Source organism: Erigeron canadensis, chromosome 9 (genome assembly GCF_010389155.1).
Source record: "Erigeron canadensis isolate Cc75 chromosome 9, C_canadensis_v1, whole genome shotgun sequence".
Classification (NCBI taxonomy): Eukaryota; Viridiplantae; Streptophyta; class Magnoliopsida; order Asterales; family Asteraceae; genus Erigeron; species Erigeron canadensis.
Window position 1 is genome coordinate 22,962,870 of NC_057769.1, and position 19,594 is coordinate 22,982,463.

At 34.4% G+C, this 19,594-nt stretch overlaps 2 protein-coding genes across 2 annotated transcripts; one reads left to right on the plus strand and one right to left on the minus strand.

The window, feature by feature from the left end:
* Positions 1–218: 218 nt before the first annotated feature.
* Positions 219–7,265, minus strand: LOC122583858 (protein FRA10AC1). The gene is made up of 11 exons (XM_043756232.1): positions 7,156–7,265; positions 6,945–7,012; positions 4,196–4,277; positions 3,690–3,773; positions 3,551–3,590; positions 3,390–3,435; positions 2,393–2,451; positions 2,139–2,206; positions 1,426–1,518; positions 1,242–1,294; positions 219–691 (listed from the first exon to the last, which is right to left on the minus strand). The coding sequence occupies exons 1-11, from the start codon at positions 7,209–7,211 to the stop codon at positions 618–620; spliced, it is 723 nt and encodes a 240-aa protein (XP_043612167.1). The 5' UTR covers positions 7,212–7,265; the 3' UTR covers positions 219–617.
* Positions 7,266–10,744: 3,479 nt separating this feature from the next.
* Positions 10,745–18,366, plus strand: LOC122582194 (lysine-specific demethylase JMJ25-like). Its single transcript, XM_043754553.1, has 13 exons — positions 10,745–10,959; positions 11,048–11,214; positions 14,516–14,612; positions 14,697–14,832; positions 14,947–15,010; positions 15,081–15,672; positions 15,812–16,117; positions 16,238–16,492; positions 16,661–16,733; positions 16,812–16,897; positions 17,035–17,154; positions 17,242–17,365; positions 17,446–18,366. Exons 1-13 carry the CDS (start codon positions 10,807–10,809, stop codon positions 18,171–18,173), a joined length of 2,901 nt encoding a protein of 966 aa, XP_043610488.1. The 5' UTR covers positions 10,745–10,806; the 3' UTR covers positions 18,174–18,366.
* Positions 18,367–19,594: the final 1,228 nt, after the last annotated feature.

Genomic DNA, 19,594 nt, shown 5'->3' on the forward strand with positions numbered 1-19,594 from the left:
CGTGACTTGTTAACATATATTGTTATTTCATTTTTTAAAAACAGTGATCTTATCTTATCTTCTTTTTGGTTTTTAAATCATATTTTTAAGACTAATTGTTGGTTCCATATCAATATGAGATGCGCAATTTATGAGCTAAAGCCATTAATGAATACGTAGATTATTCATTAAGCATTATACAACAACGAATCATCATTAACTGCCCGTACAAGACAGCATAATAAAAGTATACTTTTAGTTATAGTCGAATAAATATACAATATGATCATTGTACATAATTAAGTGCAAAACAAACATCACCTTGGCATCGTTCAGCTTTGGGTTGCCATACAGCCGACTACTGATACTTGCTGTCATTCTATTGGCAACAATTTTAGTAGAACCCGCACTTCGCAACCGATACTTGCTGGCATTTATTGCTAAATTATATAAATGTAATGCAGATTTGTGCGAATTAGGCCTACTTTTCTAAGTGTAACCCCACTTTGAATCAATGCATATGTGTTATACATCACTCGTTCTCACTGCATTCTTTACAAAACTAAAATATACAAGTACCAAAGGATGAAGCTTTAAACCGCTACCCAAACAGCAATTATAGTATTTTAAGTAAATATTCACAGGAACATTCCTTTAAGATACTCATCAAAGTTATCCTCATCGTCTCTGGAGGTCGATGACTGTTTTTTCCCTACAAAAGATGCAAATGATGTGTTAGGACATTCAGATGCCACAGGACTTTAAAGTCATCATGAAAAAGTGAAAACTATATGTAGCAACATTGACCTCCTAGATCATTTTGTTTTAAGATTTAAATTATCATATGTTATGGAAACTGTTATAATATATCCAACACATTCAGCTATTATTAATACTTCAGGAAACGAACAGTAAAGTATTTATGATTAGAAGTATTTGTGGTCAACCCGAGCTGATAGCCTACATACACGACCTGTTAAGAAAAGATAATACAAGCACATGTAGCATGATATCTAAATTACCATCCATTCCATGACTTGCACAGCATTGGTAAAGGAACAGAATATATAGTCCTTGATGAACTATGTAGTTCCAACTTCCAACCCACGTGTTCAGTATGGGTATAGTGAAACAGATGAACTATGTAGTTCCAACTTCCAACCCACGTGTTCAGTATGGGTATAGTGAAACAGAAAATGAGTTCTATATGATGCTAATCTGCAGTTAGACATGAATATGCACGTAATATACAGGACACTAACCTTTGGTTCTATCATAAGCCTTGCCCGACTCATCATCCATTTCTTCTCTTTCTCTGAAATTTCACAACATGAACATGTGAACTAGAGATTTGTTTTCCCAAAAGTATTCTTGCAAAAATTTATGCTAAAAATAGCTGTGAATGGATGCGTAAAGTATTACAACAATTTAAAAACCATGACATACCTTTTCTTGCGGTGCTCTTCCTTTTCTCTTCTTTTCTCTTCCGTCTCCTTTTCCTTTTCCTTCAACTTTCTGTATAGAAGTTTCTTTGCACACCTGCAAAGCAGATAACGGAAAACAAAGTACAGTGAGCTCATATTAGATAGAACCAACAAATAAGAAGGATTCACAATATTTTTTAAAATGATTTTGGAAACATACATGAACTAAAATTTTTTGACAAAATGAATCTGATAGAGTGCGAAATAAAGTGTTGTACCAAGTCCATTTCTCTAGACTCAATACCGTCAAATAAGCTATGAGACTCAGGTAATACTTGTTGCTGATCCTCATCTTGTTCTCTCAATATCCATTACCCTTCCCCTACCAATACCCCATGTGATTTGTCAGATACTTGTCCATGAAAGTTCATCTGGTAGAGCTCGTCATTCCTCTACTATTTAAAACTTAAGTACTATAGAGTTTGTTTCTTGTGTTATCTTTTTACAAAGATACCACTCTTAATAGTGAGTCCCACTTCAATTAAAAAGAGGTATGCAATATCTAATATAACTAAAAGCAAAAGCTGGTAAAGCTTCTAGCAATTTCTTACAGAAGCAACAAGACAAAAAGAAAACAGGAAGGGATCAACAATAAGGTTTCTTAACAATAAATGTACGATTGTAGAAATGCAACCAAGATAAGAAATTTAGAGTGTCTGTGCGTCAGTAGCAAACCTTTCACAAGTTACTAACTTCACCAGGGCCTGTTTGTTTTCTCCAGCCTCAAAATAGGAAAAATTCACCTGTAAAGAGAAAATTACTCATTACTGCCAAACAACGATTTTAATTAAAATACAACTCCTAATTACTAACTTTTAGACCAAAACTTGGCTAAATAGGGAATTTGAACGGAATAGGCAGAAACTTGATATCATAGATATTTTGACATGTCAGATCACACTTGTCAAGAATGACTATGAAACACTTGCCTCGTAGCTTGCCAAACCTTCTTGTTCACTGCAATGTTTGTTACCACATACAAACTGCCCTGACAAACAAGCGCCAAAAGATTAAAAGCCCATTATGTACAGGAACTTCCAGTGTGATCATCAGCAGCCGACATACTTGGAATTTGGAAACTTTTTAAACAATAAATGACATAAATTACAAGCAAAATAAGTATCACCATTATTTATATGATTGCATATAAGATACCTCGGTGCAAGTAGAGACTACAGCCAATATGTTAATCACAATATACAAACACTATTTCATGTATTAGAACAAGGTATCCCGTAGTAAGACGGTATTATTTCACCATATCACATTATTATATACAGAACTGGCATGACCTAAAGCCCAGTAGTATAACAATAAATATGGTAGTCAAAAAGTTTCACTTTTATACATCCGATCTTCCCTTCCGAGTATCAATTTAGTGATTTAGCTTTTCAACTCGTGATTTGATCCTCTCCAATAAGCAGACATTTACACAACACTTCAAAGGTTCAATTATCAGTTTGGTTAGCCATTAATGCATATTACAAGTAAAAGAATACAAATGTAAGGTGAATATCCTAGCCATCAACTAACCTCCTACCACCTGTTTAGCTTCACCATAGAGGCTACATATATACGCTTGAACTATGTTGAAACGTAGCATTCAAAAATCAATTTATCATTAAAAGGAGTTTCCTTATCAAAGATAAGGTTTTACTTCATAGCGCAAGTTTTTAGTCACGATGCAAACTATTGGAGTTTTTTGTTAGAATATACAAATGAGAAAATCAATATTTAAGGATCCAACTACTTTTACCATCTCAAGATCAAATAACTGGCATGAGCACATCAGGCCTTTATCAGACCAAAATAGGTCATTATCAGAAAATACTCTTTAGTTAGACAAAGTCATGAGAAGATTCATAACAAGATTATGCCAACATTTTAAAAAGTGAAGGCAAATGAACAGTTTAACGTCAAAAGTACCTTTGCCAGACATTACTTCTTTCTCAGTCCTCCACCTCAGTCCAATCTGAGAAGATGCAGACAGCCATATAGTCACAGTGAATCCCTCCACATACATGTTATATATTGCAGAACAATAACCAAACAAAGTTTTAATTGCAATAGGTTGCTTAAAAGCTTACCTTCCCTGTCTTGTAATGTGACATGTCAGCAATACAATATCTTCAGACAAGTTTAAGAACATGGCAAAGTTCATAATAGCTTGAAATAGTAGTATCTAAGTGCAAAATACTAGCATCAATCTAGACTTTTAAAGGATACTCTTTGAAAAGCTTATCATAATAACGTTTCACCAGCCTTTGTTCCCATGATGAGTCCATATCATCTTCCTCTGAACGTATGAACCTTTAAACAAAATAATATAACTGTAATACATGTCATAATGCCAATGTAACAGGCATAGAATGTTTCACAGTTTTAAATGGTTCCACGATCTTGTATGACATCCACATGACTGATTAAATAAATGCCTAATATTCAACACTTTGGAATTGCACAAGAGTAAAGACGTACGAATCTTTCACTCCTTTCAGAGGTAAACCGAAGTTTTAAAAAGATATTAAAAAGAACAAATATTTGGATTATTTAGCAGTTCTTTAAGAATTAATGATAAGATACATGCTTGAAAATGTCAAGATCTAAATGAAACCCCCCCCCCCCCCCCCCCCCAAAAAAAAAAAAAAAAAAAAAAAACAGAAGAAGAATAACGAGAGCATGATATTGGGAAAAGACTGTTTCTATAAAATAGAAAGGGACACTGGACTTACCGATAACCTTCTCTAAGAGTGTCTTGATCAGTTTTTACTGGCAACTTTTCTTGATTTTGCCTCTCTCCCCCGTAGAAGCTAACTGCAAAGCAACAATGCAAAGCCACGACAGTTTCTCAAAGGTCACCAACAATAAATAATCCTTACATTTAGTCACATAGAGGCAAAGAAAGGTAACTCTAAAAAGTGGGCGATACACTACACCAAAGACCAAGCATCGTGAAAAGGTTCAGATTGTTCAGAAGCTAATTACTAATGTAATGTGAGAGAATATGTAAAACATGTAAGGATCAAAACACTTAACATCCAAAACTAACGCTAAATAGAAAACTCACTACAACGATGTGTTCATCAGAGTATCATGGAACAGAAAGCACGCATATAAATCAAGACAACATTTTTTCGTTAATGATAGTTGATCATTTAGCAATATCAACACCTTTGTACGTGTTCATCAGAGTATCATGAAACAGAAAGCACGCATATAAATCAAGATATAACATTTTTTCGTTAATGATAGTTGATCATTTAGCAATATCAACACCTTTGTATAGCATGTCTGCCTATCACATTGAATGCCAAATGAATGCTGACAGACCTGCTTAATTATGCACACATGAATGCATTAATACTACCACAAATTTTGCACATGGTAAGTAAAAAACCTTATATGTAGCAGTTCATATGTATGCTTAAGCACCGTACCTTGACATATATACTTGCAGCAAAATATTTTGTAATCAATATAAATGAATTGATTGTTTATAAAAGACCTCCGCAGTTTATAGCGTTATTGCCACCTCTAGGCAAAGCGTATTATTTGCAGCTTCAAAGTTAAAAAATAAATAAGTATATAATATACCACTAACCTAGACCAAAAAATTCACTAAGAGATCAAAGACATAGACGACAATATGTTAAGAGAAGGCATTAACCAGATAGACCTCATTAGAGAGGACTCCCAGTATATTCCGGATACATCCAAATTGAACATGTAGTGGCAGATATGCAGGAACACAGTACTGATTGCTTAATTGATGACACAAAGCATGTGTGAATGATAGTAGCCCCCTACCTTTACTTATGCGGAGGGAAATGTTCATCATCCATTTAGTTTAGGACATCAAGATTTTGCAAAAAAAAATGTCCACCATTTGCTTACTTCCTTGAATCCAGGTCAATCTTTGGGAAAATGCCGTAAACTTTTAATAAATAAATGAACTAGAACTTCTCTACATATATAGGTTGCAACAAAAAGCATACACAATTTTTAAACAAATAAGATAGTTTCAACATGTTTTCACTCATAACAATGTAGTTTAAAATTGTTTTCCTCGTCATGTTCCTAGCATCAACTAAATGACACATTTACAAAAATTAATGATATCTTTACAGCATGTTTCCCTTGTCAGTTGTCATGTATTCATGCTCCTAGCATCCGCAAAAAGGATAACCAATGAACGTTCCACATGTTTTTTCATTGAAGATTCCCTATGAGTTTGCTCTTCATTAAAGAGGGGAATAACGAATACAAGAAAGTAGGAGTTATAAATAGCTTGCTTATGCATGTTTAACCATATAAAGATGAATGCACGCAGATTTTTAATTTATAAAGTCAACAATAATAATCTTTTAAACTTGCCTAAGTTTCGATCTCATAATCAACTAACAAGCGATTTTCGGGAATAATAGTTCCCTTAGTTCCTGAAATTCTCAAACCTTTGTAACATCATACCATTCAATACTAGACCACACGCTTTTGAAATCCCCAAAAAAATGTGTATAACGTGAAGTGAAGTGTGTAAAAATAGCACAGTCATTCCCTTCCTCTTAAGCCTTAACAGGGTAAAAGAGGTCTAAACAAACAATTATTTCTACCGACTACATTTGAGGATAAGATTGTACGGTGCCTGAAAGTATAAAGCTAGTAGATACACACCTCCTAAGGACACAACCTACAAAAACCTCAAAAGCTTTATAACCATCAATCCTAAAACTGTAACTTCAAAAATATGAAATTTCTCATGCTTAACAAAATCAACGCTACCACACTCTTTTAGCCAAACCAAAAAAAAAAAACAAAGATACAACTCACCACGACATGGCGTCAAAGACATGGAAAGCAATATCTTAATAGAAAGCATTAGCCAAACGAAAGGCGCAGTCGCGCAGAAACCATTCATGTGGACGTCAAATATTTGCATAATGCATGTAAAGTAAACAATGTGGATTGGCATATAAAACACATGTGTGAATGATAGTAGCCCCCTACCTTCACTTATGCGGAGGGAAATGTTCATCATCCATTAATTTTATTTAGGACATCAAGATTTACGCAAATAAAACGCTCACAATTTGCGTACTTTCTTAGCATCCATATCAATATTTTCAAAAGATGCTTACATTTTTAATATACAAACTAACTAAAACTTTTCTATATAATACAATCTCCGTGTTTTCGGATATTCAGTGATTGAAAATCATATAATAATTAATAACTTATTTACAACATAAAGCATACACATTCTTTTCAATCCATTTAAAGCTAACAAAATGTATATGTATATATGTATTTATATAATGGGAAGTGATATTCGTACCAATATTTTCGATTGATGTACCACAACGTACAAGTTTTACAGCAGACTTTATAAATCAGTAATGTATGATTTTGGTAAATGTATTGAAAGAAGTGGTACTAATATCACTCCCCTTATATAATATATAATTATAGGAGTATGTAACTAACCATAATCATTGAGAAACTTTTTGTGGCGATCGTATGCATTGAGGCCTAAAATATGAGCTTGATACTGCCTGCAAATACCAGATTAATTTAATTAAACTTTAATAATTAAAAAAAATGATATTGATAGTAAAAAAAAAAGATTATAAAGGAATTTTATTTATTTAATTAAAATTTAATTTCAGTAGATAATAAAGAGAGTGTAGAATCAGACTGTTTCTTTTCTTCTCTGTCGAAAACCGCAGACCTAATCGAACCAAATGAAGCCATTCTATAAAAGACCTAATTTTGCACCCAATAAACCTGGATACAGTTTAATGATTCGCGTAAATACCTCTTAACACTAAAGGGTATTTTCGTCAGCTTCTTTTTTTTCTCTCTTTTACTTTAATAGAATTATATCTAATTCACTAAAAAACTTTTATCTCACAAACCGTAAATCGTTAGACGAAAAGAAAAGCATGGATAGTCTTAGAATTTCATCCTTTTTCATTAAAGATGCGATTCGATATACTTTTGACGACTTTTTAAATTTCGTTTTTTTTTTCATCACGTTAATCTTACACATGTGTAAGTTGTACTTACCAATGGGCAAGTTGTACTTACCCCTAATACATCTCGCTCTAGGGTTTAGGGTTTGAAGGTCGAGGGTTAACGGTAACCCTCGGGCTTCAAACCCTAAACCCTAGAGTGTGAACCCTCATCCTTTTTAGGTTTTTAGGGTTTAGATTTTCCAGGGTTTTTAGAATGTAGCATCCCCCTCGGATTAGCAATTAAGCTTTAGGGTTTAGGGTTTACAACTTCAAACCCTAAACCCTAAAACGTACCGTGTACCCGCTCCAGGGTTTAGGGTTTGAAGGTCGATAAGCTAACCCTCGGGCTTCAAACCCTAAATTTACCCTAGAGTGGGAACCCTCATCCGTTTTAGGTTTTTAGGGTTTAGCATTTAAGGTTTAATATTTTCCAAGGTTTTTAGAAAGTAGTTTTCCCTTCGGATTAGAAATTAAGCTTTAGGGTTTAGCATTTAGGGTTTTACAATGCGTTCTCATCTTTTTTGAACTTTATAAGTAACTTACCCATGGGCAGGTTGTACTTACGCATGGGCAGGTTATACAACTCATTACTTCCAGGTCTTTCCTACACATGTGTAGGTTGTACTTACACATGTGTAGGATGAACGTGATGAAAAAAAAAACGAAATTTAAAAAGTCGTCAAAAGTATATCGAATCGCATCTCTAATGAAAGAGGACGAAATTTCAAGACTACCTATGCTTTTTTTTCCGTCTAACGATGTACGGTTTGTGAGATAAAAGGTTTTTAATGATTTAGATATTTTTTGATTTAATAAGAGGGGAGAGAAATAGAGTGCTGGACAACTTTCTAATAATGACAAACATGCCCTTCCTGATCTTGATGAATGGAGAGCTGAGATTGGTTCTCGCGTTCTTTTTTTTAGTGGTTCTCAAAATAACTCACCCCTCTACCCCAAACTACAAACTATATCTATATCTATACTTCCTCCTCCTATTTTTCCCGAATTTCAAATTAGAATTTCAAACTATCAAAAATACTCATCTTCTTTATTTACTGATTTTAGCATTCTCATTGATGTAGCGAGAAATTAAAGATAGATAATTGGACCTGTTGATTCAAAGAATACCCAAGAACAACTCTTTCAACTATCGTTGATTCAAAAAAGAATACCGATAATCAGGGGAAATTCGCACACACTAACACGCACACTCGTGTATAGGGAGGAAAATATGAAATTTCATATATCAAAAAACTCAAAACTGATTTTACAAAACACCTAGCACCCTATTTATATTAATTCTAACACCATTAAAATAGGAAATAAATCAATACATAATTATTCTAATAAACTAAAAAGATAACATATAAAAATAAAAGATAACTTAACAAAACCATAAAAATAAAAGATCACGCTAGTGTCGGCTTTACTATATAAGGAGGTTAGGCATGGGCCTAAGGCCCCCAAAATATAAATACATCTATTTTTATATTTTAGGTTTAATGTTTTAGACTATAAACTTTTGTGTTACATGTTATTGCTATCGAAGGGTAACAAAAATGCCTAAGAAAACAAATAGGAAAATAAACTTCATGGCCTACCTTTAGATAAAAGACACCACACAAATGAACTTACAAAACTTTAAAAAAAAAAAGAAAAAAAACAACTACTAAGAAATTGAAAAAGCCTGACCGTTGATTTTCACTCCCAAACACGATTTCCAACAACAAGTTAGTGATTAAATCGTGATTATATGAAAGACTTTCTCATAAAGATGATATATAATTCTTTGCGTTCTTTTCACATAGCAGCATGGTATATAAGATAAACTACTTAATTTTTTTCTGCTCTTTGTATTTACTTTAATTTGAATGTTAATCAATTAGACCCCCAAAATTAATCTTGCTTAAGGCTCCAAAAAGCTTAAGCCTGCACTGGATCACGCTACGCATCACTCATTTAATATACTTATAATAATCTTAATGAAGTTTGAAATAAAATTTTTGGTTACAAAATGACTAAGATGTGTCAAAATGTCAAAAAGTTTATATGCAGGCCTAACCGTAAATTTACGGCCCGAGCCATAAATTTACGTTCATTTATAAATTTTCTGTTTATCAAAATAGGATCAAAAATAATCTAAGAACGAATTATGGTTGACTTTTATGGCTAGTTTTAAACTTTTAAATTAAGCCATGTAGTTGTAATGGATACACCTTTCATTTTTATTTTGAAGTGAGGTTGATAGAAAAGATATTGTAAGGTTGATAGAAAAGATATATGAAAAAAACTGATATCGTTTACATACAATTTAAATAACTTATCACACAGTACAAGTATTACAACATGTTATACAAACAACTCATAAATTATCAAATTATCTATTTATAATACTTATTAAAGGGAACCTCTCCTCTCCTTTTCTATAAAAGATAGTAAGAAAAAACTATTGTTTTCCTCCATAATCATTTTTATTTTTTCAATTCCACTTAATAATTATAATACTCTTAATAAAATAACTTAACTATACAATATAAATCTCTCAACTCATAAAATAACTATACTACCTTCTTTTAGATTAAAAAAAATTAATAATAAAAAATTACATTAATAATCACCCTACCACCATAGTCATCCCCACTGCCATTGACTCCGTTACCACTAATCGCTACCACCACCACCTGTTGTTGTGACCGTCATTACCTCTGCATCGCGCGGGTATACGTCTAGGATGGTACCTATATCACATCCCTTTTATGAAATGGTGACTGGAGAAAGTTATTTTCAGTCACCAACATTAGCATAAAAACCAAAAAATGGATAAATAACACTTAAATCGAGGGCTGTTCCTCAAACATATATGAAATGGAATGAATGGAAAACGACATCTTTATTGGTTTTGTCGGTTCTACTTCCTTTTTTTATGAAGAAAATGAATCTTTTTATCGAAGGATAAAAAAAAAGGGTCCGGATCTTCTGCGGCCGTATACTACCAAATATGCTTTGGAATGTTAATACAATATAATATTATATAACATATTTGGTGGTATACGGTCAAAATCTGGTAGGTATAGATCACTTCCATTTATGGAAAGACTTACGAGAGTTTTTAGATGAAATTCGATAAAAATAAAGAAAGCGGTAAAACGAGCTAAAATGAACAATTTATAGGGACCATTATGGCAACAAGAAAGAAAAGGCAAAGGCTTCCAAAAGAAGCTATACGACTGTTTGACTGACACACAAACAAAAACAAACACCCAACTCAAACTTAAGTCAAATCATTATTGTGATCAAACAAACCAGTTTCAAGTGAAACCGAAAACAAGCAAATGGGCAAGAAAAATACAGAGGATAGTAGTCGTAAAAGATCATCAACCAAACGCAGTACTACTAAGAGTAATTCTATTAATTCTCCTTCAACAAGTGGTAGTAGTAAAAACAGAAAATTCAAGAAACGCCGCGAATCACTGCACAAAATCAATGTACCCCACTTGTTTATATATATATATATATGTATGTCTAGTTTTAAAATTTGCAGTATTTATTTTTTGGTTTGGTTTAATTTTGAAGGAGGTTGAAGAAAATATAGCAGTTGATGTGGAGAAGGAGGAGCAGAAGAAGAAGAAGAAGATGAAGAAGAAGGAGAACTGTCATCAATGTCATATTAGAAAAGAGAATGTGGTTCACTGCAATAAATGTCATATCAAGAAGTATTGCATCCCTTGTATCACTAAATGGTATTATTTTTATTTGCTCTTTTATTATAGGGAAAAGTGAATATAAGGCTCAGACACATGTGGAACCCTTACGTACTAATATTTTATTATTTATTTTTTATGAATAAATGCATGAGCCCATGATTTTTATGGATTTAAAAAAAATATGTGAGTGTTCTACGCATCAGCTTAAATACCCGACAACCTTATATTCCCATCCCACTTTTACATATATTTGTATTTTAATTTATTTGCTTATTAGATTATGTCACGGCTATAGTAATATACACATCAAAATTAAATTAATTATAATTATAGTATTTTAAGGAGTCTTTTAGATTTCTTGGATCGATAATACACAAATCAGGAGGGATAAACGAAGACGTGACACATCGGATACAAGCTCGATGGATGAAGTGGAGAGTGACGACTTGAGTCATGTGCGACAAGCGGATCCCCCTAAAGCCAAAGGGCAAGTTCTACAGAGTGGCTATTACACTAGCTATGCATTACGGGTCGGAATGTTGGCCGATGACGAAAGCCCAAGCGTCTCGCGTGGAGGTGGCTTAGATGAGGATGTTAAGGTGGACTTGCGAGAAGACCCTATTAGACGGGATCACGACAGGAGTTTTTTAAGCTGAACTAGAAGTAGGGACCATCATTAAAAAGCTAAAGGAAGGATGCTTGAGATGGTTCTGTCATGTTAGAAGACGAGAACAACAAAGCTAAGGAGAGCGGAATCATTTCAAGTTGACGGTAGACGGAGAAGGGGTAAGCCTGAGATGAGGTGGGAGGAGCGCCTAGCGAATGACCTACAGGAGCTTGGCTTGTCGGAGGACATGACGTTTGATAGGATTACCTAATGAACTAGGATTAGAGTAGTGAAATAAGATAGGGTAGGATTTTTGGCCGACTTAGATCTACATCTTTTCTCATATTGCCTTGCCCAAGGATGTTAGCGATGGTTGGGCCACGAGAAGAATTGGGCCCAACTAAGGTGACTCAATGCTAGAATGGGTTTTTGACCTGCGAGGATAAGAGGTAGGTCGGCTGAGGTGGAAGTACAGAATATGCTCTAAAGGAGTTTCCTGGCGAAGGGCTTGGACAAGGAGTGCAAGGCATATGAGAAAAGGTTACGTAAACTTTTACTTAGACTTTGGTTTTATGTGTGTAGTTGGTTTGGCAATGAGAAGAGGTAGGGCTGAACCAAGGGGGGAGATTACTCCATTGTTTGTTCTTTACCACAAAGTGCTTTGCCGGGAGAACACGACGAATGAGTAAATACTTAGAGGACTAGGATTAGTTTAGCGGAATTTGGGAGATAAGCGATAGGACGGAAAGGGCTTTAGTGGTAGTGCTCTTGCCAGCTAGGCGGCATAAGCTTTTTTGCTTCATAGGTTGATTAGCACCCGTTTTTTTTTTTTAAGCTGACTTCTTTGTTAATTCCTACTTATATGTATGTATGTATGGATGTTTTCGTACCGCATGCTGGTTTCAGGAGGTTATTTCTATTATGTTTTTATGTGTTGTTTAATATGTTTAGTTTGATTTCTATTTTTATACTTATTGTTGGACTTAGCGCTAAAGTATGTTAGGTTGCATGTTCGCTATTTTTCCCTACCATTAATGTATCCCGGTGATACTTGGTCGACAAGTATGGTTTCTAAACTCTTTACCCTCCTGACTTTTCCTTTTTTGACCGAAGGTTCTTGTGGAAGCAGTCTCTCTACCTCTACCTCTAGGTAAGGCAAGTCTGTCTACGTCTTACCTCCCCTACACCCCGCTTGTTGTTGTTGTAGAATTAGAAACCTATAAATGAGATTAATTTTGCTAACTAAAAATGCCATGTAAGATTAAATGGGATAAGTGTAAATATAAATGACATTTTAATAAAAAACTAATTAGCTAATATTTGACAAATAAGCAAAAATTCTACATGTAAGCTAAATGGAGTTGCCACATAAGCCTTAACATATCCTCACTTAGTTATAAAGATAGTCGTATTTTCTATCTATCTATACTCCTTTATAATAATTATTATCAACCATTTGGGAAGTGTTAGAAAATGGTTAGATGCAAAAGTACTAAATTACCCTTAATAAGCACCTTCTTTGGAAAGGGTAATTACTTATTAGAGATTACCAAATTTTCTCTTAATGAATTAATTATTTAACTTACACTTTAAAGCTTTATTTTAATAATTAACACTTTAAGCCCTTATCTTCTAAAATTTTTACACTATCACAATTCCATCAACCTACACCACTTTGACACTGCCACCTCCACCAATAGTACCATCACCATCACCGACACCACTAGACTGCCTTCCCCACTACCGCCGCTGCATTGCGCGTGTACCATGCTCGTTTGTTTTAAGTAATACTCTACTCATAAATATGGTCAAATGATATTTTTACTTTTTGGCTGGAAGTCATTCTTGAAAAAGTCTCTCTACCCATGGGATTGGTTATAGTTGTTGCTTAGTATTGTATTTGTTATAAATATCTTGGAAGCCAATTTTAATTCAATTGCAGAGAATAGTAACATAATATATTGAGATTTTGTCACATGTAGGGGGTATATTGAACCAAAAGTTGCACGTTTACTTGCCAATGAATTGTTAAAATTGGTATATTATACGTTATGTTTCTTGGAAATTTTCCATTTAATGTCCCCTTAAACGTGTGAAACTGGATTTTGGTAGCCATTGGGTTAGCCCGTAGTCGGGTACGAATATTTTTAGTTGAGACTCAGCTTCGTGTAGCTTAGTTGGTTCCGAAGGAGAGGGTTTTGCAAATATGGCCAATGTTTTCCAATTGGTGGATACTCGATAGTCTTCTTAGCGGACTGCTGAGTTCTTCGAAACTCTGCCTTCCATATATTGCCCATCATTGTATATTTTTTTTAGTTAATTTTGTCATAAATAACTAGGTTGACATGTTGGTAGCATGTTCTTCATTTCTGATGGATGCTCAGTGAGCTTGTTTTTCTTGCCTTTCAGTTCTCATTCTCCCAAAACTTATCCTTATTTAGATGGCCAAGATTTCTTAGAACAAAGGGTTTTACCCAAAATCTTAGGCTGTTTGTCTGTTTGTTATTTGTCATGTTTGGTGTTACATTCGTGTCTTGTTTTCCCGACAGTAGAATTGTTGTATCATTGGTTGCTCAGAATAGTGAAAGGCTTTTTTTCACTTAATGACGTGCATGTAACTCACAACTGCTACTTAGAGCAGTTATGATAATACCAGTTTGTGGATTGCCTTTCATTCTTTCTGTTCACACTCTTGTACTAATTTGATACAATGTGCTTGCCTTAATACAGGTACCCCAATTTCTCGAAGGAGGAGTTTACTGAGGCTTGCCCTGCTTGTTGTAATATATGTAATTGCAGAGCATGCTTACGTGCATTTTCACCGAAAGTTGGTTTCTTCAGCAAACTCTTTTGCATTATTTATTTGTGTAATTCAGAGTACCATTAACAAGTGCCTTAATGTATTATCCAGGATTTGCAGGGATATTTTTGTTCTGAACCTGATAAACTTCGATACTCCAAACATATGCTACAAAAGATTTTCCATCTGGTGACATATCTAGATGAAGAGCAACTAATGGAGAAGGAAATAGATGCTAAAGTTAAAGGTAATTTATTTAAATAAATTTACAGTAAGTTTGAGTCTTTTAGAGGTCAATATTGTAGAACTCTAAATGAACACTATAATTTCTATAATTCCCTAATTTTATTTCGCGAGGCAGGGTTGCATCGATCAGAACTACAATTGCAGGAAGCTGAGTGTGATGTGGATGATGAGATAAGTTGGTATGACTCATGAAAAGATCAGTTGTTACAGTATTTTGTGGCATTAAATAATAAATTATCTTTTGTGCAGCGACAATTGTGGAACATATATCTTTGACCTTTACAGATGTTGTACATGTGGCTATGAGCTATGCCTTGCATGTAGCCGGGAGTTACGTGGTGGTCATCTTCAAGGAGGTAAGGGTCTAACTTGTGGATGGAAAGCCCACAAAGATGGTAGCATTCCGTGTCCGCCAAAAGATGCCGGTGGTTGTGATGATGGCATTCTTGAGTTGAAACGCATAATGCCTGCTGGTTGGCTTTCAAACATGCTAGAGAAGGCACAAAAATTATACAAAATCAATGGAAGTCATGCAATTCCCCAAACTTCTATAGAATGTTGCGCGTGTTATGATAACAGAAATGAAACCACTTTTGAAAAATGTAATGCAAGGCATATGATTTTTCTAAATGCTAAAGACATTCAACCTCAAGATTCGCAGCATTTCCAATTGCATTGGGCGAAAGGTGAACCCATAATAGTTAGTGACGTGCTTCAAACCACTTCAGGGCTAAGCTGGGAGCCGATGGTTATGTGGCGTGCTTTTCGTGATATCACAAAAACTAGAAATGATTCCCATGCCAACGAATTGAAGGCAATCAATTTCTTGGATTGGAGTGAGGTTAAAATAGTATATCTTGCAAGACCAAAAACAATTTATTCATTGTTATTCTTGATGCTCTTATTCGTATTTGAATCTGTCATCTTTCCAAGTCCCAAACAAATAACCAATGTGACACTATCAATCTTGTGATATGCAGGTTCCTATTGATCTTTACCAATTCTTTAGGGGATACTCGGAAGGTCTGATTATTCAGAAAGGGTGCCCCCTGATTTTGAAGTTGGAAGATTGGCAACCCGCTTGGTTATCTCAAGGGGAATGGATGCGCCATTTTGTTGAAATTGTTAGATACTTGCCTCTTAAAGATTACACTGATCCTAACAGTGGCTACCTCAATGTTGCTACAAAGTTGCCTGATCTATCCTTGAAACCAGAATTGGGCCCAAGGATGGATATAGCTTATGCAGACTCTGTTACAAAGCTTCATTATAATAAGTCTGATACTGTATGTTTTCTTATATTACATTTTGAACATACTAATCACATTTTGAACATAAAAGTTATTGCCTTTTCAAAATTAGGACGCGATGGGTTAGACTTTACATGCTCTTATCATTACTTTCAGGTGAATGTATTGACACACACAGAATCTGGGCCAACATCCCCTAACCTCAACAAGCCTAGATTGGGGAAACGAAAACATGGTGACCAGGATGAAGCAAGTCTTCAAACAAACGACGATCAACAACATGTGGCTGACCCAATGGAGGGAGGTGCTTTATGGGACATATTTCAGAAGCAAGATATATCCAAATTGGAGGAATATCTCAGGAATCACTCAGCAGAGTTTAGTCTGGATGGTTGTCACTCAGCTGGGCAGGTAATATTTGACTTATGCAATGGTGAATGTATGCATTTGTTAAAATGTTATTGGTTTACCCGACTACTTTTTTATTTTTTGAAAGAAAAGTATCCACAAACATTACTGTTTGTCCACAATTGGAACCCACAACCCATTGGTAATATACCTAATTATGTAATGCTGCAGGTTGTTCACCCTATACATGACCAGACTTTTTATCTGAACATGGAACATAAAGGAAAGCTCAAAGAGAAATTTGGTGCGTCTTCTATACTTATCGTGCCAATTGCTTGTCTTGTACATACAAGGTGTATAAAACTTTATATATTATGATCAGGGATTGAACCGTGGACCTTCAAACAAAAACTGGGTGATGCAGTTTTTATACCAGCTGGTTGCCCTTATCAAGTTAAAAACTTGAAGGTCTGATAATATTGTAAATTTTAAATCTGATGTATTATACCCTTTTTTTTTTCATTATCAAAGAAATTGTCATTTTTGTTATAATTATTTGCTAAACAATACAGTATATCTTTGTTAGTGAAGTTTCTTTCTTATAGTCATGTATGAAGGTTGAACTCAACTTTTTATCACCTGAAAGTCTTGGCGAATGTATCCGCTTACAAAACGAAATTCGTATGCTTCCCAACAGTCACAGGGGCAAAAGCCAAAAGCTAAATGTAATCCAGAACTCATTAATCATACCAAAGTACTCATTCATGTGCATGTGTTTCTTTTATATGACCGCATATTTTATTTATCTATAGATTGGGAAAATGATGATTTATGCCTTAGACCACGCAGTGGCATATTTGTCTGGAGTTGTAAATTCGACTGGGCCCGTTGATGATCTTCAAACTCAGTTCGTCGAAGTCCCCGAGATCTTAAATGGTAAGTAAACTGCAAAGACTACCATATCTTGTAATAGTCTAACCTGGTTGATTCCGATTACATATTCAATTTTGTGGCAGTAAGCAATGATATGAACATTGGCAGTCACACCAATGGTTGGGTGTGTGACACCGAGAGTGATAATGATTCCCAGGAGACCAACAGGGTAGCTTTATCACCATTGGGTCCAAGTACAAGTGTAAGACGTTCCTCAGCTGTTGAAGTCGACCATACAGTAAATCATCAGCATGATGTCATTGAAGATTCTGGTATTTATCGTGAAACTACAGGATCGTGGCGGGGGAACGATGTTGGACTGGAGGTGAAAGAGTTGCTGCAGGCTGTGGAGCATCACTACCCCAACACATTTCAAGGGGTCCAAATTCGTCCTAAACCATATTGGCAGTCCATTTTGAAAGGGCTGCATGTTGCCATCAAAGGTTTTCTGGAGGCTTCAGTGGATGCACTAGCGGAAGTGCAGATATGTAGCCTTCACGATGATTTGAACGATTTCGAGGCTTTAGGATTTGATCTTTCATGGGCACGCAATAGGCTAGACATGGTTAAGAAGCTCAAATTTGGAAACGACTCTTTGAGACTAGAGCTCGTGGCCTCAAAAGAATCTTTAGAAACGCTCAAAGGACGGTTAGATAAAGCTCAAGAGGCGTTGAAGAAAGCTTGGGTAGATTATGATAGTGCTAAAGATACTCGAAAGAAGACGTTACAGGAGGTGGCTGTTAAGTTAGGAGCTGAATATGATGATGTCTTTAAAGGCAATCTTGGTTTTGGTATGTTGCCTGGGTACTAGCTAAATCTGTATCAGTAAGTAAAGAGTCGGGGGTTTTTGTGTGCTTTTGGGACCGATTTCTTCATACATAGTAGTGGTTTGATGTAATTATGTAAAAATAAATAAAACAAGGAAATCTCAGGTTCACTTTTCAGACATGAAAACTAAACTTATTGTTTACATTTTGTATTGTATATTAAATATTGTTTTCCAAGTCTTATAATTTTGGATATGATATTTACACAAAATACTGTAGTTGCTTTTAAAACGATGCTTTGGGGCGTCATACAATTTGCTTTTTAACTGGTACATTGCGGTGTAAGAAACAAATTAAACAAACAAAACAAATGAGGTTCATGTACGGGTTATATGACGAGTTTGTTATACGTACACAATTTCATTGAGGTATTATCGTTCTTCATCCATTTTTTAGTTTATACCAACATGTTTATTTATATTAGCTAAAATTTGTTTCTTTCACAACATATTTTCTTTAAAAAGTATATTTTTTCTTTAAAAAAATTCCATACTTGAAACCATCATAAATATACAAATTGTTAGACAAAAATTTAATTTTTGTTTATCTATCTTTAACCTCTGTAATGAGTAGTTGACCTACATCCATAAATCTGTTCTTGTGAACAAATAATATTATTTAGAAAAAAAATAAAAGTTGTGAACCCTTTAATCTCATGTATTACTTTGGATGCCATATCCGTCACCCTGCAATGAGGGTCACGATAATGACTATGTTGTTTCAAGATCAACTGAATAATAAACAAATTTTTTTTGTCCAAGACTAAAATTCAATTTGTACCACTTAAGTTTTTTCGGTTGACCTTAGGCCATCTCTAATGGTGTACTCAGTTTGTCTGAGCATATCGGCCATTTCAGCAATATATTAACAAACTGTACACTAAAACAACAAATTGAACTCATTTTTACTCCAACTCAACACATTAAAAATCATTTTGTCCATTCCACATCACCAACTATTAAATTATAAAAACATATATTAAACTAAAAAAAGTTAAATGAAAGGTAACATATTCTTGAAAAAAAGATTATCATGACCCACTTGAATGATTGCTTACAATATGTTGTTTGTTGAGCATTTTGGTATAACAAACTGATAAACAAATTGATATTTTAATGTTAACAAGTTGAGTTTCAATTTGCCAAAGGCTATAGCATGTTGCCATGATGGTAAGCATTTTCTCTTGGTATTATTTTTTCTAGTCAAATTGCGTATACCCATTTACGTGAAAAATTTGTTTTTTCTTTCTAACGTTAAAGGGTCACAGACCAATTCATATTTGCGGATAACCTATTTTCATAATTGAGACATTTTTCATTCTTCACTAAAATAACAACCAAAATACACATTAAAAATAACCCATTATTTATTTATTATCTTAACATAAGTATTTCTTTTCCTTCAT